Below are 25,647 nucleotides of genomic sequence, written 5' to 3' on the forward strand. Positions count from 1 at the left end.
GTTACTGTATATGTACTAATCAGAATACTATTATGTTACTGTATATGTACTAATCAGAATACTATTTTGTTACTGTATATGTATGAATTTTCTTTTAACCCTAGTACTGAATATAATGTGTGTAAATATAATCAAGAATTAGAACAATGACTGACTGTTCCTGGGTAGAAATGAATGAACTATATTGTCAGACTGGCTAGAATGCTTATCTACACAGGCAGGCCTTGGCTCTGATCGTAAATGATCTAATATTAGGAGAGACGATGTGGGAAACGCTTGAGAACTATACAGCCTTTGTACCAGTGTCAAGAAGAGATGGGACAGTTCGAAAACGAATTATGTCATTTTCAGTTTATAACCTGTGGTAAACTGTATCGTGTTCAGTACTCTCCAGAATAAACGCTAGTGCAGTTTATAACCTGTGGTAAACTGTATCGTGTTCAGTACTCTCCAGAATAAACGCTAGTGCAGTTTATAACCTGTGGTAAACTGTATCGTGTTCAGTACTCTCCAGAATAAATGCTAGTGCAGTTTATAACCTGTGGTAAACTGTATCGTGTTCAGTACTCTCCAGAATAAACGCTAGTGCAGTTTATAACCTGTGGTAAACTGTATCATGCTCAGTACTCTCAAATAAACGCTAGTGCAGTTTATAGCCTGTGGTAAACTGTATCGTGTTCAGTACTCTGGAGAATAAACGCTGCTGATAGATTTTAAAGACTGGTCTCTGTCCATTTCATGCAAATAAGAGTCTTACCAATTCTTAGGAATTGACAGAGTGTTTAATTTTAATTGGGTATTAAAACATATAGGATTTTAATTCCTGTAACATCCAGTCCAGGTGCAACTTAACCGAATAAACAAGCAGCTGGTTGAGACTGAAATTCTGACCAACAGGTTAGAACTAGATAACCTGCAGTGAAGCGGTTCTTAACACACACACACACACACGGTACACACACACACACACACCCTTTCATGACGGATGTCTCTCCTCTTCCAAGGCCAGGCATTTACAATAAGCTTTACCTGTCCTAATGGGCCAGCTGGACAGGTGAGTCTTACTAACCCACTCCCCCCTGCCGCTGCACATGGAGACCATTAAGTCGGACCGCGCCGATGCACACAGGAGAGAGGGGGGTAGGGCTTCTCATTAAACATTTTGAGCCCCGACAGAATGAATGCCAGTGATGTATTGATTTGTCAGAGGTTCTCAGTGGCTCCTCTAGGCCACCAGGGCTATGTGTGTATGTGTTGGGAGGGATGAAGAGGGAAGGATAGAGGTAGGGAGAGAGAGAGAGAGTATGGAGTGGGGTGGAGAGAGAGAGAGGGATGGACAGGGATAGAGAGAGAGAGAGAGGGATGGACAGGGATAGAGAGAGAGGTAGAGGGACAGAGTGGGGTAGAGAGAGAGAGAGAGAGAGAGAGAGAGAGAGAGAGAGAGGGACAGGGGTATAGAGAGAGAGGTAGAAGGACAGAGGGTAGAGAGAGAGGTAGAAGGACAGAGGGTAGAGAGTAGAGAGAGAGAGGTAGAGGGACAGAGAGTAGAGAGAGAGAGAGAGTAGAGAGAGAGGGACAGAGAGTAGACCTATGCCACTCCTATGCCACTATGCCACTCCTGCCCACCCCATGCACCCCACCCCCGCAAAGAGGGCCTCAACATGGAAGCCACACATACGCCCAGGTAGTGAGCGGGCAAACAGTCCCAACCCCCACTCTCACACTCGCCGAAGCCAATGGCATGTACCAGATGCTCAGCAGGCTCTGCTCACACTTACTGGCCTGAGGCCAAACCACGACCAACAACATTGGACACTCTATGGAACAAAAAGCCTTCACTATATTATCATGGAATATCCAAGGCCTGAGGTCATCTGCCTTTGGCCTAAAGAGCAGAAACCCGGACTTCACCAAAGAAATCGGTAATACAGACATTGTCATCCTGCAAGAAACCTGGTATAGAGGAGACGGACCCACTGGTTGCCCTCTAGGTTACAGAGAGCTGGTAGTCCCATCCACCAAACTACCAGGTGTGAAACAGGGAAGGGACTCAGGGGGTATGCTAATTTGGTATAGAGCAGACCTAACTCACTCCATTAAATTAATCAAAACAGGAACATTTTACATTTGGCTAGAAATTCAAAAGGAAATTATCCTAACAGAGAAAAATGTCCTCCTGTGTGCTACCTATATCCCCCCACTAGAATCCCCATATTTTAATGAAGACAGCTTCTCCATCCTGGAGGGGGAAATCAATCATTTCCAGGCCCAGGGACATGTACTAGGCTGTGGCGACCTAAATGCCAGAACCGGACAAGAACCTGACACCCTAAGCACACAGGGGGACAAACACCTGCCTGCAGGTGACAGCATTCCCTCCCACATATGCCCCCCTAGGCACAACTATGACAACATAACCAACAAAAACGGGTCACAACTCCTGCAGCTCTGTCGCACGCTGGGTATGTACATAGTCAACGGTAGGCTTCGAGGGGACTCCTATGGTAGGTACACCTATAGCTCATCTCTTGGCAGTAGTACTGTAGACTACTTTATCACCGACCTCAACCCAGAGTCTCTCAGAGCGTTCACAGTCAGCCCACTGACACCCCTATCAGACCACAGCAAAATCACAGTCTACTTAAACAGAGCAATAATCAATCATGAGGCATCAAAGACAAAGGAACATAATAATTTTAAGAAATTATATATATGGAAATGCTATAGATGGAAGGAATGCAGTTTGGAAACCTACCAAAAAACAATTAGGCAACAACAAATTCAATCCCTTTTAGACAATTTCCTGGGTAAAACGTTCCGCTGTAATAGTGAAGGTGTAAACTTGGCAGTAGAAAATCTTAACAGTATATTTGACCTCTCAGCTTCCCTATCAAATCTAAAAATCTCAAATAGAAAACCGAAGAAAATTAACAATAATGACAAATGGTTTGATGAAGAATGCAAAAATCTAAGAAAGAAATTGAGAAACCTGTCCAACCAAAAACATAGAGACCGGAAAACCTGAGTCTACGCCTTCACTATGTTGAATCACTAAAACAATATAGAAATACACTACGGAAAAAGAAGGAACAGCACGTCAGAAATCAGCTCAATGTAATTGAAGAATCCATAGACTCTAACCACTTCTGGGAAAATTGGAAAACACTAAACAAACAACAACAAGAAGAATTATCTATCCAAAATGGAGATGTATGGGTAAACCACTTCTCCAATCTTTTTGGCTCTATAACAAAGAACAAACAGCAAAAACATATACATGATCAAATACAGATCTTAGAATCATCTATTAAAGACTACCAGAACCCACTGGATTCTCCAATTACATTGAATGAGTTACAGGACAAAATAAAAACCCTCCAACCCAAAAAGGCCTGTGGTGTTGATGGTATCCTCAATGAAATGATCAAATATACAGACAACAAATTCCAATTGGCTATACTAAAACTCTTTAACATCATACTTAGCTCTGGCATCTTCCCCAATATTTGGAACCAAGGACTGATCACCCCAATCCACAAAAGTGGAGACAAATTTGACCCCAATAACTACCGTGGAATATGTGTCAACAGTAACCTTGGGAAAATCCTCTGCATTATTATTAACAGCAGACTCGTACATTTCCTCAATGAAAACAATGTACTGAGCAAATGTCAAATTGGCTTTTTACCAAATTACCGTACAACAGACCATGTATTCACCCTGCACACCCTAATTGACAACCAAACAAACCAAAACAAAGGCAAAGTCTTCTCATGCTTTGTTGATTTCAAAAAAGCCTTCGACTCAATCTGGCATGAGGGTCTGCTATACAAACTGATGGAAAGTGGTGTTGGGGGTAAAACATACGACATTATAAAATCCATGTACACAAACAACAAGTGTGCGGTTAAAATTGGCAAAAAACACACACATTTCTTCACACAGGGTCGTGGGGTTAGACAGGGATGCAGTTTAAGCCCCACCCTCTTCAACATATATATCAACGAATTGGCGCGGGCACTAGAAAAGTCTGCAGCACCCGGCCTCCCCCTGCTAGAATCCGAAGTCAAATGTCTGCTGTTTGCCGATGATCTGGTGCTTCTGTCACCAACCAAGGAGGGCCTTCAGCAGCACCTAGACCTTCTGCACAGATTCTGCCAGACCTGGGCCCTGACAGTAAATCTCAGTAAGACCAAAATAATGGTGTTCCAAAAAAGGTCCAGTCACCAGGACCACAAATACAAATTCAATCTAGACACTGTTGCCCTAGAGCACACAAAAAACTATACATACCTTGGCCTAAACATCAGCGCCACAGGTAACTTCCACAAAGCTGTGAACGATCTGAGAGACAAGGCAAGAAGGGCATTCTATGCCATCAAAAGAAACATAAATTTCAACATACCAATTAGGATTTGGCTAAAAATACTTGAATCAGTCATAGAGCCCATTGCCCTTTATGGTTGTGAGGTCTGGGGTCCGCTCACCAACCAAGACTTCACAAAATGGGACAAACACCAAATTGAGACTCTGCACGCAGAATTCTGCAAAAATATCCTCCGTGTACAACGTAGAACACCAAATAATGCATGCAGAGCAGAATTAGGCCGATACCCACTAATTATCAAAATCCAGAAAAGAGCCGTTAAATTCTACAACCACCTAAAAGGAAGTGATTCACAAACCTTCCATAACAAAGCCATCACCTACAGAGAGATGAACCTGGAGAAGAGTCCCCTAAGCAAGCTGGTCCTGGGGCTCTGTTCACAAACACAAACACACCCTACAGAGCCCCAGGACAACAGCACAATTAGACCCAACCAAATCATGAGAAAACAAAAAGATAATTACTTGACACATTGGAAAGAATTAACAAAAAAACAGAGCAAACTAGAATGCTATTTGGCCCTAAACAGAGAGTACACAGTGGCAGAATACCTGACCACTGTGACTGACCCAAAATTAAGGAAAGCTTTGACTATGTACAGACTCAGTGAGCATAGCCTTGCTATTGAGAAAGGCCGCCGTAGGCAGACATGGCTCTCAAGAGAAGACAGGCTATGTGCTCACTGCCCACAAAATGAGGTGGAAACTGAGCTGCACTTCCTAACCTCCTGCCCAATGTATGACCATATTAGAGAGACATATTTCCCTCAGATTACACAGATCCACAAAGAATTCGAAAACAAATCCAAATTTGAAAAACTCCCATATCTACTGGGTGAAATTCCACAGTGTGCCATCACAGCAGCAAGATTTGTGACCTGTTGCCACGAGAAAAGGGCAACCAGTGAAGAACACACACCATTGTAAATACAACCCATATTTATGCTTATTTATTTTATCTTGTGTCCTTTAACCATTTGTACATTGTTAAAACACTGTATATATATATATAATATGACATTTGTAATGTCTTTACTGTTTTGAAACCTCTGTATGTGTAATGTTTACTGTTAATTTTTGTTGTTTTTCACTTTATATTTTCACTTTGTATGTTGTCTACCTCACTTGCTTTGGCAATGTTAACACATGTTTCCCATGCCAATAAAGCCCTTGAATTGAATTGAATTGAATTGAGTAGAGAGAGGAAGATAGAGGAGTAGAGAGAGAGATAGAGGGTCAGAGAGAGAGAGAGAGAGGGACAGAGAGTAGAGAGAGAGAGAGGGACGGAGAGTAGAGAGCGAGAGGGACAGAGAGTAGAGAGAGAGAGAGAGAGAGGGACAGAGAGTAGGGACAGAGAGTATAGAGATAGAGGGACAGAGTAGAGAGAGAGAGGTAGAGAGAGAGGGACAGAGAATAGAGAGAGAGAGAGGGACAGAGAGTAGAGAGAGAGAGGTAGAGAGAGAGGGACAGAGAGTAGAGAGAGAGAGGTAGATGGACAGAGAGTAGAGGTTCCTCTCTCCCAGTTTGACTTTCTCCTTCCATTACTCTGCCCTACTCTTCTCCTTCCATTACTCTGCCCTACTCTTCTCCTTCCATTACTCTGCCCTACTCTTCTCCTTCCATTACTCTGCCCTACCCTTCTCCTTCCATTACTCTTCCCTACTCTTCTCCTTCCATTACTCTGCCCTACCCTTCTCCTTCCATTACTCTGCCCTACTCTTCTCCTTCCATTACTCTGCCCTACTCTTCTCCTTCCATTACTCTGTCCTACTCTTCTCCTTCCATTACTCTGCCCTACTCTTCTCCTTCCATTACTCTGCCCTACTCTTCTCCTTCCATTACTCTGCCCTACCCTTCTCCTTCCATTACTCTGCCCTACTCTTCTCTTTCCATTACTCTGCCCTACTCTTCTCCTTCCATTACTCTGCCCTACTCTTCTCCTTCCATTACTCTGCCCTATTCTTCTCTTTCCTCTCCCCCATTCCTTTACATTCTTCCCTCTCTCCTCTCTCTCCTCTCTTCCCTCTTCCCTTTCTCCTCTCTTCCCTCTCTCCTCTCTTCCCTCTCTCCTCTCTTCCCTCTGTTCTCCACCTGTCTGGTGGCCCCCTGATCCCAATTACTCTCTATCTGACTGGGCTTTGGTATGGTGAACATGCTCTGCTGTGTTTGGCCTGGCTGCCTGGGGGAACGAAACTCAGACTGTTGTTTTGCGTTGCGTAGAACCACTGCTGTGGTGTGCTCTGTGTGTTGGATCAGAAGTGGGCACAGGATAGACCTCCATAGATGTAATGAATAGATCCTACAATCAACCAATAATCTACGTTTATTACAATACCACAGCACTGCACATTACCAAATATTCAACCTTTCTGAAATGAACCTGACAGATGAAATGAACCTGACAGATGAAATGAACCTGGCAGATGAAATTAACCTGGCAGATGAAATGAACCTGGCAGATGAAATGAACCTGGCAGATGAAATGAACCTGGCAGATGAAATGAACCTGGCAGATGAAATGAACCTGGCAGATGAAATGAACCTGGCAGATGAACCATGTTATATGTTATATAATGTTATATCACAGCATCACAGCATCAGAGCATCACAGTATCACAGCATCACAGCATCACAGTATCACAGTATCATAGCATCAGAGCATCACAGTATCAGAGTATCACAGTATCACAGTATCACAGCATCAGAGTATCACAGCATCAGAGTATCACAGTATCAGAGTATCACAGTATCAGAGTATCACAGTATCAGAGTATCACAGCATCAGAGTATCACAGTATCAGAGTATCACAGCATCAGAGTATCACAGTATCAGAGTATCACAGTATCAGAGTATCACAGTATCAGAGTATCACAGCATCAGAGTATCACAGTATCAGAGTATCACAGCATCAGAGTATCACAGTATCAGAGTATCACAGCACCACAGTACTACAGGAACGCAGCACCACAGTACTACAGGAACACAGCACCACGGTACTACAGGAACGCAGCACCACGGTACTACAGGAACGCAGCACCACGGTACTACAGGAACGCAGCACCACAGTACTACAGGAACGCAGCACCACGGTACTACAGGAACGCAGCACCACAGTACTACAGGAAAGCAGCACCACGGTACTACAGGAACGCAGCACCACAGTACTACAGGAAAGCAGCACCACAGTACTACAGGAACGCAGCACCACAGTACTACAGGAACGCAGCACCACGGTACTACAGGAAAGCAGCACCACAGTACTACAGGAACGCAGCACCACAGTACTACAGGAACGCAGCACCACAGTACTACCGGAACGCAGCACCACGGTACTACAGGAACGCAGCACCACGGTACTAAAGGAACGCAGCACCACAGTACTACAGGAACGCAGCACCACGGTACTACAGGAACGCAGCACCACAGTACTACAGGAACGCAGCACCACAGTACTACAGGAACGCAGCACCACAGTACTACAGGAACGCAGCACCACAGTACTACAGGAACGCAGCACCACAGTACTACAGGAACGCATGTCTTTATGTTATTCTTCTGTGATCCGTAAAATAAAAGTATGGCGTTGGTGTCCAGTAGAGAAGCAGTATAGACCTGCATGGTGAGGGTTCAGCTCAACCAGTACCAGTACTAGTACCAGTACCAGAGGCAGTATAGACCTGCATGGTGAGGGTTCAGCTCAACCAGTACCAGTACTAGTACCAGAGGCAGTGTAGACCTGCATGGTGAGGGTTCAGCTCAACCAGTACCAGTACTAGTACCAGTACCAGAGGCAGTGTAGACCTGCATGGTGAGGGTTCAGCTCAACCAGTACCAGTACTAGTACCAGTACCAGAGGCAGTGTAGACCTGCATGGTGAGGGTTCAGCTCAACCAGTACCAGTACTAGTACCAGTACCAGTACCAGAGGCAGTGTAGACCTGCATGGTGAGGGTTCAGCTCAACCAGTACCAGTACTAGTACCAGAGGCAGTGTAGACCTGCATGGTGAGGGTTCAGCTCAACCAGTACCAGTACCAGTACCAGAGGCAGTGTAGACCTGCATGGTGAGGGTTCAGCTCAACCAGTACCAGTACCAGTACCAGAGGCAGTGTAGACCTGCATGGTGAGGGTTCAGCTCAACCAGTACCAGTACCAGTACCAGTACCAGAGGCAGTGTAGACCTGCATGGTGAGGGTTCAGCTCAACCAGTACCAGTACCAGTACCAGAGGCAGTGTAGACCTGCATGGTGAGGGTTCAGCTCAACCAGTACCAGTACCAGTACCAGTACCAGAGGCAGTGTAGACCTGCATGGTGAGGGTTCAGCTCAACCAGTACCAGTACCAGTACCAGAAGCAGTGTAGACCTGCATGGTGAGGGTTCAGCTCAACCAGTACCAGTACCAGTACCAGTACCAGAGGCAGTATAGACCTGCATGGTGAGGGTTCAGCTCAACCAGTACCAGTACCAGTACTAGTACCAGTACCAGAGGCAGTATAGACCTGCATGGTGAGGGTTCAGCTCAACCAGTACCAGTACTAGTACCAGTACCAGAGGCAGTGTAGACCTGCATGGTGAGGGTTCAGCTCAACCAGTACCAGTACCAGTACCAGTACCAGAGGCAGTGTAGACCTGCATGGTGAGGGTTCAGCTCAACCAGTACCAGTACTAGTACCAGTACCAGAGGCAGTATAGACCTGCATGGTGAGGGTTCAGCTCAACCAGTACCAGTACCAGTACCAGAACCAGAGGCAGTGTAGACCTGCATGGTGAGGGTTCAGCTCAACCAGTACCAGTACCAGTACCAGTACCAGAGGCAGTGTAGACCTGCATGGTGAGGGTTCAGCTCAACCAGTACCAGTACCAGTACCAGTACCAGAGGCAGTGTAGACCTGCATGGTGAGGGTTCAGCTCAACCAGTACCAGTACTAGTACCAGTACCAGAGGCAGTGTAGACCTGCATGGTGAGGGTTCAGCTCAACCAGTACCAGTACTAGTACCAGTACCAGAGGCAGTGTAGACCTGCATGGTGAGGGTTCAGCTCAACCAGTACCAGTACCAGTACTAGTACCAGTACCAGAGGCAGTGTAGACCTGCATGGTGAGGGTTCAGCTCAACCAGTACCAGTACCAGTACTAGTACCAGTACCAGAGGCAGTGTAGACCTGCATGGTGAGGGTTCAGCTCAACCAGTACCAGTACTAGTACCAGTACCAGAGGCAGTGTAGACCTGCATGGTGAGGGTTCAGCTCAACCAGTACCAGTACCAGTACCAGAGGCAGTGTAGACCTGCATGGTGAGGGTTCAGCTCAACCAGTACCAGTACCAGTACTAGTACCAGAGGCAGTATAGACCTGCATGGTGAGGGTTCAGCTCAACCAGTACCAGTACCAGTACCAGAACCAGAGGCAGTGTAGACCTGCATGGTGAGGGTTCAGCTCAACCAGTACCAGTACCAGTACTAGTACCAGTACCAGAGGCAGTGTAGACCTGCATGGTGAGGGTTCAGCTCAACCAGTACAAGTACCAGTACCAGAGGCAGTGTAGACCTGCATGGTGAGGGTTCAGCTCAACCAGTACCAGTACTAGTACCAGTACCAGAGGCAGTGTAGACCTGCATGGTGAGGGTTCAGCTCAACCAGTACCAGTACTAGTACCAGTACCAGAGGCAGTGTAGACCTGCATGGTGAGGGTTCAGCTCAACCAGTACCAGTACCAGTACTAGTACCAGTACCAGAGGCAGTATAGACCTGCATGGTGAGGGTTCAGCTCAACCAGTACCAGTACTAGTACCAGTACCAGAGGCAGTATAGACCTGCATGGTGAGGGTTCAGCTCAACCAGTACCAGTACTAGTACCAGTACCAGAGGCAGTGTAGACCTGCATGGTGAGGGTTCAGCTCAACCAGTACCAGTACTAGTACCAGTACCAGTACTAGTACTAGTACCAGTAGAGAAGCAGTGTAGACCTGCATGGTGAGGGTTCAGCTCAACCAGTACCAGTACTAGTACTAGTACCAGTACCAGAGGCAGTGTAGACCTGCATGGTGAGGGTTCAGCTCAACCAGTACCAGTACTAGTACCAGTACCAGTACTAGTACCAGTACCAGTACCAGAGGCAGTATAGACCTGCATGGTGAGGGTTCAGCTCAACCAGTACCAGTACCAGTACCAGAGGCAGTATAGACCTGCATGGTGAGGGTTCAGCTCAACCAGTACCAGTACCAGTACCAGAGGCAGTGTAGACCTGCATGGTGAGGGTTCAGCTCAACCAGTACCAGTACCAGTACCAGAGGCAGTATAGACCTGCATGGTGAGGGTTCAGCTCAACCAGTACCAGTACCAGAGGCAGTATAGACCTGCATGGTGAGGGTTCAGCTCAACCAGTACCAGTACTAGTACCAGAGGCAGTGTAGACCTGCATGGTGAGGGTTCAGCTCAACCAGTACCAGTACTAGTACCAGTACCAGAGGCAGTATAGACCTGCATGGTGAGGGTTCAGCTCAACCAGTACCAGTACTAGTACCAGAGGCAGTGTAGACCTGCATGGTGAGGGTTCAGCTCAACCAGTACCAGTACTAGTACCAGAGGCAGTGTAGACCTGCATGGTGAGGGTTCAGCTCAACCAGTACCAGTACTAGTACCAGTACCAGAGGCAGTGTAGACCTGCATGGTGAGGGTTCAGCTCAACCAGTACCAGTACCAGTACCAGTACCAGAGGCAGTGTAGACCTGCATGGTGAGGGTTCAGCTCAACCAGTACCAGTACCAGTACTAGTACCAGTACCAGAGGCAGTATAGACCTGCATGGTGAGGGTTCAGCTCAACCAGTACCAGTACTAGTACCAGTACCAGAGGCAGTGTAGACCTGCATGGTGAGGGTTCAGCTCAACCAGTACCAGTACTAGTACCAGTACCAGAGGCAGTGTAGACCTGCATGGTGAGGGTTCAGCTCAACCAGTACCAGTACCAGTACTAGTACCAGTACCAGAGGCAGTGTAGACCTGCATGGTGAGGGTTCAGCTCAACCAGTACCAGTACCAGTACCAGTACCAGAGGCAGTGTAGACCTGCATGGTGAGGGTTCAGCTCAACCAGTACCAGTACTAGTACCAGTACCAGAGGCAGTGTAGACCTGCATGGTGAGGGTTCAGCTCAACCAGTACCAGTACCAGTACCAGAGGCAGTGTAGACCTGCATGGTGAGGGTTCAGCTCAACCAGTACCAGTACCAGTACCAGAGGCAGTGTAGACCTGCATGGTGAGGGTTCAGCTCAACCAGTACCAGTACTAGTACCAGTACCAGAGGCAGTGTAGACCTGCATGGTGAGGGTTCAGCTCAACCAGTACCAGTACTAGTACCAGTACCAGAGGCAGTGTAGACCTGCATGGTGAGGGTTCAGCTCAACCAGTACCAGTACTAGTACCAGTACCAGTACCAGAGGCAGTGTAGACCTGCATGGTGAGGGTTCAGCTCAACCAGTACCAGTACTAGTACCAGAGGCAGTGTAGACCTGCATGGTGAGGGTTCAGCTCAACCAGTACCAGTACCAGTACCAGAGGCAGTGTAGACCTGCATGGTGAGGGTTCAGCTCAACCAGTACCAGTACCAGTACCAGAGGCAGTGTAGACCTGCATGGTGAGGGTTCAGCTCAACCAGTACCAGTACCAGTACCAGTACCAGAGGCAGTGTAGACCTGCATGGTGAGGGTTCAGCTCAACCAGTACCAGTACCAGTACCAGAGGCAGTGTAGACCTGCATGGTGAGGGTTCAGCTCAACCAGTAACAGTACCAGTACCAGTACCAGAGGCAGTGTAGACCTGCATGGTGAGGGTTCAGCTCAACCAGTACCAGTACCAGTACCAGAAGCAGTGTAGACCTGCATGGTGAGGGTTCAGCTCAACCAGTACCAGTACCAGTACCAGTACCAGAGGCAGTATAGACCTGCATGGTGAGGGTTCAGCTCAACCAGTACCAGTACCAGTACTAGTACCAGTACCAGAGGCAGTATAGACCTGCATGGTGAGGGTTCAGCTCAACCAGTACCAGTACTAGTACCAGTACCAGAGGCAGTGTAGACCTGCATGGTGAGGGTTCAGCTCAACCAGTACCAGTACCAGTACCAGTACCAGAGGCAGTGTAGACCTGCATGGTGAGGGTTCAGCTCAACCAGTACCAGTACTAGTACCAGTACCAGAGGCAGTATAGACCTGCATGGTGAGGGTTCAGCTCAACCAGTACCAGTACCAGTACCAGAACCAGAGGCAGTGTAGACCTGCATGGTGAGGGTTCAGCTCAACCAGTACCAGTACCAGTACCAGTACCAGAGGCAGTGTAGACCTGCATGGTGAGGGTTCAGCTCAACCAGTACCAGTACCAGTACCAGTACCAGAGGCAGTGTAGACCTGCATGGTGAGGGTTCAGCTCAACCAGTACCAGTACTAGTACCAGTACCAGAGGCAGTGTAGACCTGCATGGTGAGGGTTCAGCTCAACCAGTACCAGTACTAGTACCAGTACCAGAGGCAGTGTAGACCTGCATGGTGAGGGTTCAGCTCAACCAGTACCAGTACCAGTACTAGTACCAGTACCAGAGGCAGTGTAGACCTGCATGGTGAGGGTTCAGCTCAACCAGTACCAGTACCAGTACTAGTACCAGTACCAGAGGCAGTGTAGACCTGCATGGTGAGGGTTCAGCTCAACCAGTACCAGTACTAGTACCAATACCAGAGGCAGTGTAGACCTGCATGGTGAGGGTTCAGCTCAACCAGTACCAGTACTAGTACCAGTACCATAGGCAGTGTAGACCTGCATGGTGAGGGTTCAGCTCAACCAGTACCAGTACTAGTACCAGTACCAGAGGCAGTGTAGACCTGCATGGTGAGGGTTCAGCTCAACCAGTACCAGTACCAGTACTAGTACCAGTACCAGAGGCAGTATAGACCTGCATGGTGAGGGTTCAGCTCAACCAGTACCAGTACTAGTACCAGTACCAGAGGCAGTATAGACCTGCATGGTGAGGGTTCAGCTCAACCAGTACCAGTACTAGTACCAGTACCAGAGGCAGTGTAGACCTGCATGGTGAGGGTTCAGCTCAACCAGTACCAGTACTAGTACCAGTACCAGTACTAGTACTAGTACCAGTAGAGAAGCAGTGTAGACCTGCATGGTGAGGGTTCAGCTCAACCAGTACCAGTACTAGTACTAGTACCAGTACCAGAGGCAGTGTAGACCTGCATGGTGAGGGTTCAGCTCAACCAGTACCAGTACTAGTACCAGTACCAGTACTAGTACCAGTACCAGTACCAGAGGCAGTATAGACCTGCATGGTGAGGGTTCAGCTCAACCAGTACCAGTACCAGTACCAGAGGCAGTATAGACCTGCATGGTGAGGGTTCAGCTCAACCAGTACCAGTACCAGTACCAGAGGCAGTGTAGACCTGCATGGTGAGGGTTCAGCTCAACCAGTACCAGTACCAGTACCAGAGGCAGTATAGACCTGCATGGTGAGGGTTCAGCTCAACCAGTACCAGTACCAGAGGCAGTATAGACCTGCATGGTGAGGGTTCAGCTCAACCAGTACCAGTACTAGTACCAGAGGCAGTGTAGACCTGCATGGTGAGGGTTCAGCTCAACCAGTACCAGTACTAGTACCAGTACCAGAGGCAGTATAGACCTGCATGGTGAGGGTTCAGCTCAACCAGTACCAGTACTAGTACCAGAGGCAGTGTAGACCTGCATGGTGAGGGTTCAGCCCAACCAGTACCAGTACTAGTACCAGAGGCAGTGTAGACCTGCATGGTGAGGGTTCAGCTCAACCAGTACCAGTACTAGTACCAGTACCAGAGGCAGTGTAGACCTGCATGGTGAGGGTTCAGCTCAACCAGTACCAGTACCAGTACCAGTACCAGAGGCAGTGTAGACCTGCATGGTGAGGGTTCAGCTCAACCAGTACCAGTACCAGTACTAGTACCAGTACCAGAGGCAGTATAGACCTGCATGGTGAGGGTTCAGCTCAACCAGTACCAGTACTAGTACCAGTACCAGAGGCAGTATAGACCTGCATGGTGAGGGTTCAGCTCAACCAGTACCAGTACTAGTACCAGTACCAGAGGCAGTGTAGACCTGCATGGTGAGGGTTCAGCTCAACCAGTACCAGTACTAGTACCAGTACCAGAGGCAGTGTAGACCTGCATGGTGAGGGTTCAGCTCAACCAGTACCAGTACCAGTACTAGTACCAGTACCAGAGGCAGTGTAGACCTGCATGGTGAGGGTTCAGCTCAACCAGTACCAGTACCAGTACCAGTACCAGAGGCAGTGTAGACCTGCATGGTGAGGGTTCAGCTCAACCAGTACCAGTACTAGTACCAGTACCAGAGGCAGTGTAGACCTGCATGGTGAGGGTTCAGCTCAACCAGTACCAGTACCAGTACCAGAGGCAGTGTAGACCTGCATGGTGAGGGTTCAGCTCAACCAGTACCAGTACCAGTACCAGAGGCAGTGTAGACCTGCATGGTGAGGGTTCAGCTCAACCAGTACCAGTACTAGTACCAGTACCAGAGGCAGTGTAGACCTGCATGGTGAGGGTTCAGCTCAACCAGTACCAGTACCAGTACCAGAGGCAGTGTAGACCTGCATGGTGAGGGTTCAGCTCAACCAGTACCAGTACTAGTACCAGTACCAGTACCAGAGGCAGTGTAGACCTGCATGGTGAGGGTTCAGCTCAACCAGTACCAGTACCAGTACCAGTACCAGAGGCAGTGTAGACCTGCATGGTGAGGGTTCAGCTCAACCAGTACCAGTACCAGTACCAGTACCAGAGACAGTATAGACCTGCATGGTGAGGGTTCAGCTCAACCAGTACCAGTACCAGTACCAGTACCAGTACCAGAGGCCGTGTAGACCTGCATGGTGAGGGTTCAGCTCAACCAGTACCAGTACCAGTACCAGAGGCAGTGTAGACCTGCATGGTGAGGGTTCAGCTCAACCAGTACCAGTACCAGTACCAGAGGCAGTGTAGACCTACATGGTGAGGGTTCAGCTCAACCAGTACCAGTACCAGTACCAGAGGCAGTGTAGACCTGCATGGTGAGGGTTCAGCTCAACCAGTACCAGTACCAGTACCAGAGGCAGTGTAGACCTGCATGGTGAGGGTTCAGCTCAACCAGTACCAGTACTAGTACCAGTACCAGAGGCAGTGTAGACCTGCATGGTGAGGGTTCAGCTCAACCAGTACCAGTACCAGTACTAGTACCAGAGGCAGTATAGACCTGCATGGTGAGGGTTTAGCTCAACCAGTACCAGTACCAGTACCAGAGGCAGTGTAGACCTGCATGGTGAGGGTTCAGCTCAACCAGTACCAGTACTAGTACCAGTACCAGAGGCAGTGTAGACCTGCATGGTGAGGGTTCAGCTCAACCAGTACCAGTACCAGTACTAGTACCAGAGGCAGTATAGACCTGCATGGTGAGGGTTCAGCTCAACCAGTACCAGTACCAGTACCAGTACCAGTACCAGAGGCAGTGTAGACCTGCATGGTGAGGGTTCAGCTCAACCAGTACCAGTACCAGTACCAGAGGCAGTATAGACCTGCATGGTGAGGGTTCAGCTCAACCAGTACAAGTACCAGTACTAGTACCAGTACCAGAGGCAGTGTAGACCTGCATGGTGAGGGTTCAGCTCAACCAGTACCAGTACCAGTACCAGTACCAAAGGCAGTATAGACCTGCATGGTGAGGGTTCAGCTCAACCAGTACCAGTACCAGTACCAGAGGCAGTGTAGACCTGCATGGTGAGGGTTCAGCTCAACCAGTACCAGTACCAGTACCAGAACCAGAGGCAGTGTAGACCTGTGTGTGTGTTTTACCATGTTGAGTGTGTCGTGAGTGTGTGTGTGTGTGTGTATGAGTGTGTTACCATGTTGAGAGTGTCTCCTGAGTGTTACCATGTTGAGTGTGTTGTGAGTATGAGTGTGTTACCATGTTTAGAGTGTCTCCTGAGTGTTACCATGTTGATAGTGTCTCCTGAGTGTTATCACGTTGAGTGTCTCCTGAGTGTTACCATGTTGAGAGTGTCTCCTGAGTGTTACCATGTTTAGAGTGTCTCCTGAGTGTTACCATGTTGAGAGTGTCTCCTGAGTGTTACCATGTTTAGAGTGTCTCCTGAGTGTTACCATGTTTAGAGTGTCTCCTGAGTGTTACCATGTTTAGAGTGTCTCCTGAGTGTTACCATGTTGAGAGTGTCTCCTGAGTGTTACCATGTTGAGAGTGTCTCCTGAGGGTTACCATGTTTAGAGTGTCTCCTGAGTGTTACCATGTTGAGAGTGTCTCCTGAGTGTTACCATGTTTAGAGTCTCTCCTGAGTGTTACCATGTTTAGAGTGTCTCCTGAGTCTTACCATGTTGAGAGTGTCTCCTGAGTGTTACCATGTTTAGAGTGTCTCCTGAGTGTTACCATGTTGAGAGTGTCTCCTGAGTGTTACCATGTTGAGAGTGTCTCCTGAGTGTTACCATGTTGAGAGTGTCTCCTGAGGGTTACCATGTTGAGAGTGTCTCCTGAGTGTTACCATGTTGAGAGTGTCTCCTGAGGGTTACCATGTTGAGAGTGTCTCCTGAGTGTTACCATGTTGAGAGTGTCTCCTGAGTGTTACCATGTTGAGAGTGTCTCCTGAGTGTTACCATGTTGAGAGTGTCTCCTGAGTGTTACCATGTTGAGAGTGTGATGGGTCAGGGAAGTGACAGGACACTCTGCTGGTCTCTCAGAGTCTCCTCCTCCTCATCTGAATGACACTCGCTGGCTCCGAGTCTGCAAAATCAAAGATACCAATCAGAGAGGGTGGAACATCAAAGATAACCAATCGGAGAGAGTGTAACATCAAAAGCACCAATCAGAGTGAGCGACAGATCAAAGGGGAACAAACGGGTTGAGGAGGACTTCCTGGAAGCTGTTGAAACGGCCTCGGTGGCCTGCCTTGGTGGTCTGAGTTGGTGGCCTGCCTCGGTGGCCTGCCTCGGTGGTCTGAGTTGGTGGCCTGCCTCGGTGGCATGCCTCGGTGGCCTGAGTTGGTGGCCTGCCTCGGTGGCCTGTCTCTGTGGCCTGTCTCGGTGGCCTGAGTTGGTGGCCTGTCTCGGTGGCCTGAGTTGGTGGCCTGCCTCGGTGGCCTGAGTTGGTGGGCTGCCTCGGTGGCCTGTCTCGGTGGCCTGAGTTGGTGGCCTGCCTCTGTGGTTTGCCTCGGTGACCTGCTTCGGTGCACACCACAGCCGTCTTGCCATGAATGAAACATAAGCTTGGTCCCGGTTCCACAATATTCATATATATATACAGTGGGGTGAACAAGTATTTGATACACTGCCGATTTTGCAGGTTTTCCTACTTACAAAGCATGTACGGGTCTGTAATTTCTATCATAGGTACACTTCAACTGTGAGAGACGGAATCTAAAACAAAAATCCAGAAAATCACATTGTATCATTTTTAAGTAATTCATTTGCATGACATAAGTATTTGATCACCTATCAACCAGTAAGAATTCCGGATCTCACAGACCTGTTAGTTTTTCTTTAAGAAGTCCTCCTGTTCTCCACTCATTATCTATATTAACTGCACCTGTTTGAACTCGTTACCTGTATAAAAGACACCTGTCCACACACTCAATCAAACAGACTCCAACCTCTCCAAAATGGCCAAGACCAGACAGCTGTGTAAGGACATCAGGGATAAAATTGTAGACCTGCACAAGGCTGGGATGGGCTAAAGGACAATAGGCAAGCAGCTTGGTGAGAAGGCAACAACTGTTGGTGCAATTATTAGAAAATGGAAGAAGTTCAAGATGACGGTCAATCACCCTCGGTCTGGGGCTGGGGCATCAATGATCACGAGGAAGGTGAGGGATCAGCCCAGAACTACACGGCAGGACCTGGTAAATGACCTGAAGAGAGCTGGGACCACAGTCTCAAAGAAAACCATTAGTAACACACTACGCCGTCATGGATTAAAATCCTGCAGCGCACGCAAGGTCCCCCTGCTCAAGCCAGCGCATGTCCAGGCCCGTCTAAAGTTTGCCAATGACCATCTGGATGATCCAGAGGAGGAATGGTAGAAGGTCATGTGGTCTGATGAGACAAAAATAGAGCTTTTTGGTCTAAACTCCACTTGCCGTGTTTGGAGGAAGAAGAAGGATGAGTACAACCCCAAGAACACCATCCCAACCGTGAAGCATGGAGGTGGAAACATCATTCTTTGGGGATGCTTTTCTGCAAAGGGGACAGGACGACTGCACCGTATTGAGGGGAGGATGGATGGGGCCAAGTAAGAGCATTGAAGATGGGTCGTGGTTGGGTCTTCCAGCATGACAACGACCCGAAACACACAGCCAGGGCAACTAAGGAGTGGCTCTGTAAGAAGCATCTCAAGGTCCTGGAGTGGCCTAGCCAGTCTCCAGACCTGCGACAGCGACAGCCCCAGATTGTGGAGGCCAGGTCATCTGATGCAGCACTCCATCACGCTCCTTCTTGGTCAAATAGCCCTTACACAGCCTGGGGGTGTGTTGGGTCATTGTCTTGTTGAAAAACAAATGAAAGTCCAAATAAGCGCAAACCAGATGGGATGGCGTATAACTGTAGAATGCTGTGGTAGCCATGCTGGTTAAGTGTGCCTTGAATTATAAATAAATCACAGACAGAGTCACCAGCAAAGCACTACCGCACCATCACACCTCCTCCCCCATGCTTCATGGTGGGAACTACACATGCAGAGATCATCCGTTCACCTACTCTGTGGCTCATAGAGACACAGCGGTTGGAACCAAAATCCTCAAATTTGGACTCATCAGACCAAAGGACAGATTCCTAATGTCCATGAATGTCCATTATTTCTTGGCCCAAGCAAGTCTCTTCTTCTTATTGTTGTCCTTCAGTATTGGTTTCTTTGCAGATATTCGACCATGAAGGCCTGATTCATGCAGTCTCCTCTGAACAGTTGATGTTGAGATGTGTCTGTTACTTGAACTCTGTGAAGCATTTATTTGGGTTGCAATTTCTGAGGCAGGTAACTCTAATGAACATATCTTCTGCAGCAGAGGTAACTCTGGGTCTTCCTTTCCTGTGACGGTCCTCATGAGAGACAGTTAACTCTAATGAACATATCTTCTGCAGCAGAGGTAACTCTGGGTCTTCCTGTCCTGTGGCGGTCCTCATGAGAGACAGTTAACTCTATTGAACTCATCCTCTGCAGCAGAGGTAACTCTGGGTCTTCCTGTCCTGTGGCGGTCCTCATGAGAGACAGTTAACTCTAATGAACTCATCCTCTGCAGCAGAGGTAACTCTGGGTCTTCCTTTCCTGTGGCGGTCCTCATGAGAGACAGTTAACTCTAATGAACTCATCCTCTGCAGCAGAGGTAACTCTGGGTCTTCCTTTCCTGTGGCGGTCCTCATGAGAGACAGTTAACTCTAATGAACTCATCCTCTGCAGCAGAGGTAACTCTGGGTCTTCCTTTCCTGTGGCGGTCCTCATGAGAGACAGTTAACTCTAATGAACTCATCCTCTGCAGCAGAGGTAACTCTGGGTCTTCCTTTCCTGTGGCGGTCCTCATGAGAGACAGTTAACTCTAATGAACTCATCCTCTGCAGCAGAGGTAACTCTGGGTCTTCCTTTCCTGTGGCGGTCCTCATGAGAGACAGTTAACTCTAATGAACTCATCCTCTGCAGCAGAGGTAACTCTGGGTCTTCCTTTCCTGTGGCGGTCCTCATGAGAGACAGTTAACTCTAATGAACGTATCCTCTGCAGCAGAGTTAACTCTGGGTCTTCCTTTCCTGTGGCGGTCCTCATGAGAGACAGTTAACTCTAATGAACTCATCCTCTGCAGCAGAGGTAACTCTGGGTCTTCCTTTCCTGTGGCGGTCCTCATGAGAGACAGTTAACTCTAATGAACTCATCCTCTGCAGCAGAGGTAACTCTGGGTCTTCCTTTCCTGTGGCGGTCCTCATGAGAGACAGTTAACTCTAATGAACTCATCCTCTGCAGCAGAGGTAACTCTGGGTCTTCCTTTCCTGTGGCGGTCCTCATGAGAGACAGTTAACTCTAATGAACTCATCCTCTGCAGCAGAGGTAACTCTGGGTCTTCCTTTCCTGTGGCGGTCCTCATGAGAGACAGTTAACTCTAATGAACGTATCCTCTGCAGCAGAGTTAACTCTGGGTCTTCCTGTCCTGTAGCGGTCCTCATGAGAGACAGTTAACTCTAATGAACGTATCCTCTAAAAGCAGAGGTAACTCTGGGTCTTCCTGTCCTGTGGCGGTCCTCATGAGAGACAGTTAACTCTAATGAACTTATCCTCTGCAGCAGAGGTAACTCTGGGTCTTCCTGTCCTGTGGCGGTCCTCATGAGAGACAGTTAACTCTAATGAACTTCTCCTCTAAAGCAGAGGTAACTCTGGGTCTTCCTGTCCTGTGGCGGTCCTCATGAGAGACAGTTAACTCTAATGAACGTATCCTCTAAAAGCAGAGGTAACTCTGGGTCTTCCTGTCCTGTGGCGGTCCTCATGAGAGACAGTTAACTCTAATGAACGTATCCTCTAAAAGCAGAGGTAACTCTGGGTCTTCCTGTCCTGTAGCGGTCCTCATGAGAGACAGTTAACTCTAATGAACGTATCCTCTAAAAGCAGAGGTAACTCTGGGCCTTCCTTTCCTGTGGCGGTCCTCATGAGAGACAGTTAACTCTAATGAACTCATCCTCTAAAAGCAGAGGTAACTCTGGGTCTTCCTTTCCTGTGGCGGTCCTCATGAGAGACAGTTAACTCTAATGAACTCATCCTCTAAAAGCAGAGGTAACTCTGGGTCTTCCTTTCCTGTGGCGGTCCTCATGAGAGACAGTTAACTCTAATGAACTTATCCTCTGCAGCAGAGGTAACTCTGGGTCTTCCTGTCCTGTGGCGGTCCTCATGGGAGACAGTTAACTCTAATGAACTTATCCTCTGCAGCAGAGGTAACTCTGGGTCTTCCTGTCCTGTGGCGGTCCTCATGAGAGACAGTTAACTCTAATGAACTTATCCTCTGCAGCAGAGGTAACTCTGGGTCTTCCTGTCCTGTGGCGGTCCTCATGAGAGACAGTTAACTCTATTGAACTAATCCTCTGCAGCAGAGGTAACTCTGGGTCTTCCTTTCCTGTGACGGTCCTCATGAGAGACAGTTAACTCTAATGAACTCATCCTCTGCAGCAGAGGTAACTCTGGGTCTTCCTTTCCTGTGACGGTCCTCATGAGAGACAGTTAACTCTAATGAACTCATCCTCTGCAGCAGAGGTAACTCTGGGTCTTCCTGTCCTGTGGCGGTCCTCATGAGAGACAGTTAACTCTAATGAACTCATCCTCTGCAGCAGAGGTAACTCTGGGTCTTCCTTTCATGTGGCGGTCCTCATGAGAGACAGTTAACTCTAATGAACTCATCCTCTGCAGCAGAGGTAACTCTGGGTCTTCCTTTCCTGTGGCGGTCCTCATGAGAGACAGTTAACTCTAATGAACTTATCCTCTGCAGCAGAGTTAACTCTGGGTCTTCCTGTCCTGTAGCGGTCCTCATGAGAGACAGTTAACTCTAATGAACGTATCCTCTGCAGCAGAGTTAACTCTGGGTCTTCCTGTCCTGTAGCGGTCCTCATAAGAGACAGTTAACTCTAATGAACGTATCCTCTAAAAGCAGAGGTAACTCTGGGTCTTCCTGTCCTGTGGCGGTCCTCATGAGAGACAGTTAACTCTAATGAACTTATCCTCTGCAGCAGAGGTAACTCTGGGTCTTCCTGTCCTGTGGCGGTCCTCATGAGAGACAGTTAACTCTAATGAACTTCTCCTCTAAAGCAGAGGTAACTCTGGGTCTTCCTGTCCTGTGGCGGTCCTCATGAGAGACAGTTAACTCTAATGAACGTATCCTCTAAAAGCAGAGGTAACTCTAGGTCTTCCTGTCCTGTGGCGGTCCTCATGAGAGACAGTTAACTCTAATGAACGTATCCTCTAAAAGCAGAGGTAACTCTGGGTCTTCCTGTCCTGTAGCGGTCCTCATGAGAGACAGTTAACTCTAATGAACGTATCCTCTAAAAGCAGAGGTAACTCTGGGTCTTCCTTTCCTGTGGCGGTCCTCATGAGAGACAGTTAACTCTAATGAACTCATCCTCTAAAAGCAGAGGTAACTCTGGGTCTTCCTTTCCTGTGGCGGTCCTCATGAGAGACAGTTAACTCTAATGAACTCATCCTCTAAAAGCAGAGGTAACTCTGGGTCTTCCTTTCCTGTGGCGGTCCTCATGAGAGACAGTTAACTCTAATGAACTTATCCTCTGCAGCAGAGGTAACTCTGGGTCTTCCTGTCCGGTGGCGGTCCTCATGGGAGACAGTTAACTCTAATGAACTTATCCTCTGCAGCAGAGGTAACTCTGGGTCTTCCTGTCCTGTGGCGGTCCTCATGAGAGACAGTTAACTCTAATGAACTTATCCTCTGCAGCAGAGGTAACTCTGGGTCTTCCTGTCCTGTGGCGGTCCTCATGAGAGACAGTTAACTCTAATGAACTTATCCTCTGCAGCAGAGGTAACTCTGGGTCTTCCTGTCCTGTAGCGGTCCTCATGAGAGACAGTTAACTCTAATGAACTCATCTTCTGCAGCAGAGGTAACTCTGGGTCTTCCTGTCCTGTGGCGGTCCTCATGAGAGACAGTTAACTCTAATGAACTCATCCTCTGCAGCAGAGGTAACTCTGGGTCTTCCTGTCCTGTGACGGTCCTCATGAGAGACAGTTAACTCTAATGAACTTATCCTCTGCAGCAGAGGTAACTCTGGGTCTTCCTTTCCTGTGGCGGTCCTCATGAGAGACAGTTAACTCTAATGAACTTATCCTCTGCAGCAGAGGTAACTCTGGGTCTTCCTGTCCTGTGGCGGTCCTCATGAGAGACAGTTAACTCTAATGAACTTATCCTCTGCAGCAGAGGTAACTCTGGGTCTTCCTGTCCTGTAGCGGTCCTCATGAGAGACAGTTAACTCTAATGAACTTATCCTCTGCAGCAGAGGTAACTCTGGGTCTTCCTGTCCTGTAGCGGTCCTCATGAGAGACAGTTAACTCTAATGAACTTATCCTCTGCAGCAGAGGTAACTCTGGGTCTTCCTGTCCTGTGGCGGTCCTCATGAGAGACAGTTAACTCTAATGAACTTATCCTCTGCAGCAGAGGTAACTCTGGGTCTTCCTGTCCTGTGGCGGTCCTCATGAGAGACAGTTAACTCTAATGAACTTATCCTCTGCAGCAGAGGTAACTCTGGGTCTTCCTGTCCTGTAGCGGTCCTCATGAGAGACAGGTAACTCTAATGAACTCATCCTCTGCAGCAGAGGTAACTCTGGGTCTTCCTGTCCTGTAGCGGTCCTCATGAGAGACAGGTAACTCTAATGAACTCATCCTCTGCAGCAGAGGTAACTCTGGGTCTTCCTGTCCTGTGGCGGTCCTCATGAGAGACAGTTAACTCTAATGAACTCATCCTCTGCAGCAGAGGTAACTCTGGGTCTTCCTTTCCTGTGGCGGTCCTCATGAGAGACAGTTAACTCTAATGAACTTATCCTCTGCAGCAGAGTTAACTCTGGGTCTTCCTGTCCTGTAGCGGTCCTCATGAGAGACAGTTAACTCTAATGAACTCATCCTCTAAAAGCAGAGGTAACTCTGGGTCTTCCTGTCCTGTGGCGGTCCTCATGAGAGACAGTTAACTCTAATGAACTTATCCTCTGCAGCAGAGGTAACTCTGGGTCTTCCTGTCCTGTGGCGGTCCTCATGAGAGACAGTTAACTCTAATGAACTTCTCCTCTAAAGCAGAGGTAACTCTGGGTCTTCCTGTCCTGTGGCGGTCCTCATGAGAGACAGTTAACTCTAATGAACGTATCCTCTAAAAGCAGAGGTAACTCTAGGTCTTCCTGTCCTGTGGCGGTCCTCATGAGAGACAGTTAACTCTAATGAACGTATCCTCTAAAAGCAGAGGTAACTCTGGGTCTTCCTGTCCTGTAGCGGTCCTCATGAGAGACAGTTAACTCTAATGAACGTATCCTCTAAAAGCAGAGGTAACTCTGGGTCTTCCTTTCCTGTGGCGGTCCTCATGAGAGACAGTTAACTCTAATGAACTCATCCTCTAAAAGCAGAGGTAACTCTGGGTCTTCCTTTCCTGTGGCGGTCCTCATGAGAGACAGTTAACTCTAATGAACTTATCCTCTGCAGCAGAGGTAACTCTGGGTCTTCCTGTCCGGTGGCGGTCCTCATGGGAGACAGTTAACTCTAATGAACTTATCCTCTGCAGCAGAGGTAACTCTGGGTCTTCCTGTCCTGTGGCGGTCCTCATGAGAGACAGTTAACTCTAATGAACTTATCCTCTGCAGCAGAGGTAACTCTGGGTCTTCCTGTCCTGTGGCGGTCCTCATGAGAGACAGTTAACTCTAATGAACTTATCCTCTGCAGCAGAGGTAACTCTGGGTCTTCCTGTCCTGTAGCGGTCCTCATGAGAGACAGTTAACTCTAATGAACTCATCTTCTGCAGCAGAGGTAACTCTGGGTCTTCCTGTCCTGTGGCGGTCCTCATGAGAGACAGTTAACTCTAATGAACTCATCCTCTGCAGCAGAGGTAACTCTGGGTCTTCCTGTCCTGTGACGGTCCTCATGAGAGACAGTTAACTCTAATGAACTTATCCTCTGCAGCAGAGGTAACTCTGGGTCTTCCTTTCCTGTGGCGGTCCTCATGAGAGACAGTTAACTCTAATGAACTTATCCTCTGCAGCAGAGGTAACTCTGGGTCTTCCTGTCCTGTGGCGGTCCTCATGAGAGACAGTTAACTCTAATGAACTTATCCTCTGCAGCAGAGGTAACTCTGGGTCTTCCTGTCCTGTAGCGGTCCTCATGAGAGACAGTTAACTCTAATGAACTTATCCTCTGCAGCAGAGGTAACTCTGGGTCTTCCTGTCCTGTAGCGGTCCTCATGAGAGACAGTTAACTCTAATGAACTTATCCTCTGCAGCAGAGGTAACTCTGGGTCTTCCTGTCCTGTGGCGGTCCTCATGAGAGACAGTTAACTCTAATGAACTTATCCTCTGCAGCAGAGGTAACTCTGGGTCTTCCTGTCCTGTGGCGGTCCTCATGAGAGACAGTTAACTCTAATGAACTTATCCTCTGCAGCAGAGGTAACTCTGGGTCTTCCTGTCCTGTGGCGGTCCTCATGAGAGACAGTTAACTCTAATGAACTTATCCTCTGCAGCAGAGGTAACTCTGGGT

General features: G+C 48.3%; 1 protein-coding gene and 1 long non-coding RNA gene across 2 annotated transcripts in view; both read right to left on the reverse strand.

The window, feature by feature from the left end:
• The window catches only part of LOC149972428 (uncharacterized), a 503,925-nt gene that overhangs the window by 270,543 nt on the left and 207,735 nt on the right, over nucleotides 1–25,647 (reverse strand). The gene's annotated exons all lie outside the window — the stretch shown is intronic.
• zbbx (zinc finger, B-box domain containing) overlaps nucleotides 17,056–25,647 on the reverse strand; it is a 121,259-nt gene continuing 112,667 nt past the window's right edge. Inside the window, exon 20 of the mRNA XM_036961521.2 lies at nucleotides 17,056–17,182. Coding sequence (XP_036817416.2) covers nucleotides 17,104–17,182 — 79 coding nt within the window. The 3' untranslated portion in view covers nucleotides 17,056–17,103. The remainder of the gene's footprint in view (nucleotides 17,183–25,647) is intronic.

Source organism: Oncorhynchus mykiss, chromosome 24 (assembly GCF_057628025.1).
Source record: "Oncorhynchus mykiss isolate SJ-2025 chromosome 24, ASM5762802v1, whole genome shotgun sequence".
NCBI classification, from domain to species: Eukaryota; Metazoa; Chordata; class Actinopteri; order Salmoniformes; family Salmonidae; genus Oncorhynchus; species Oncorhynchus mykiss.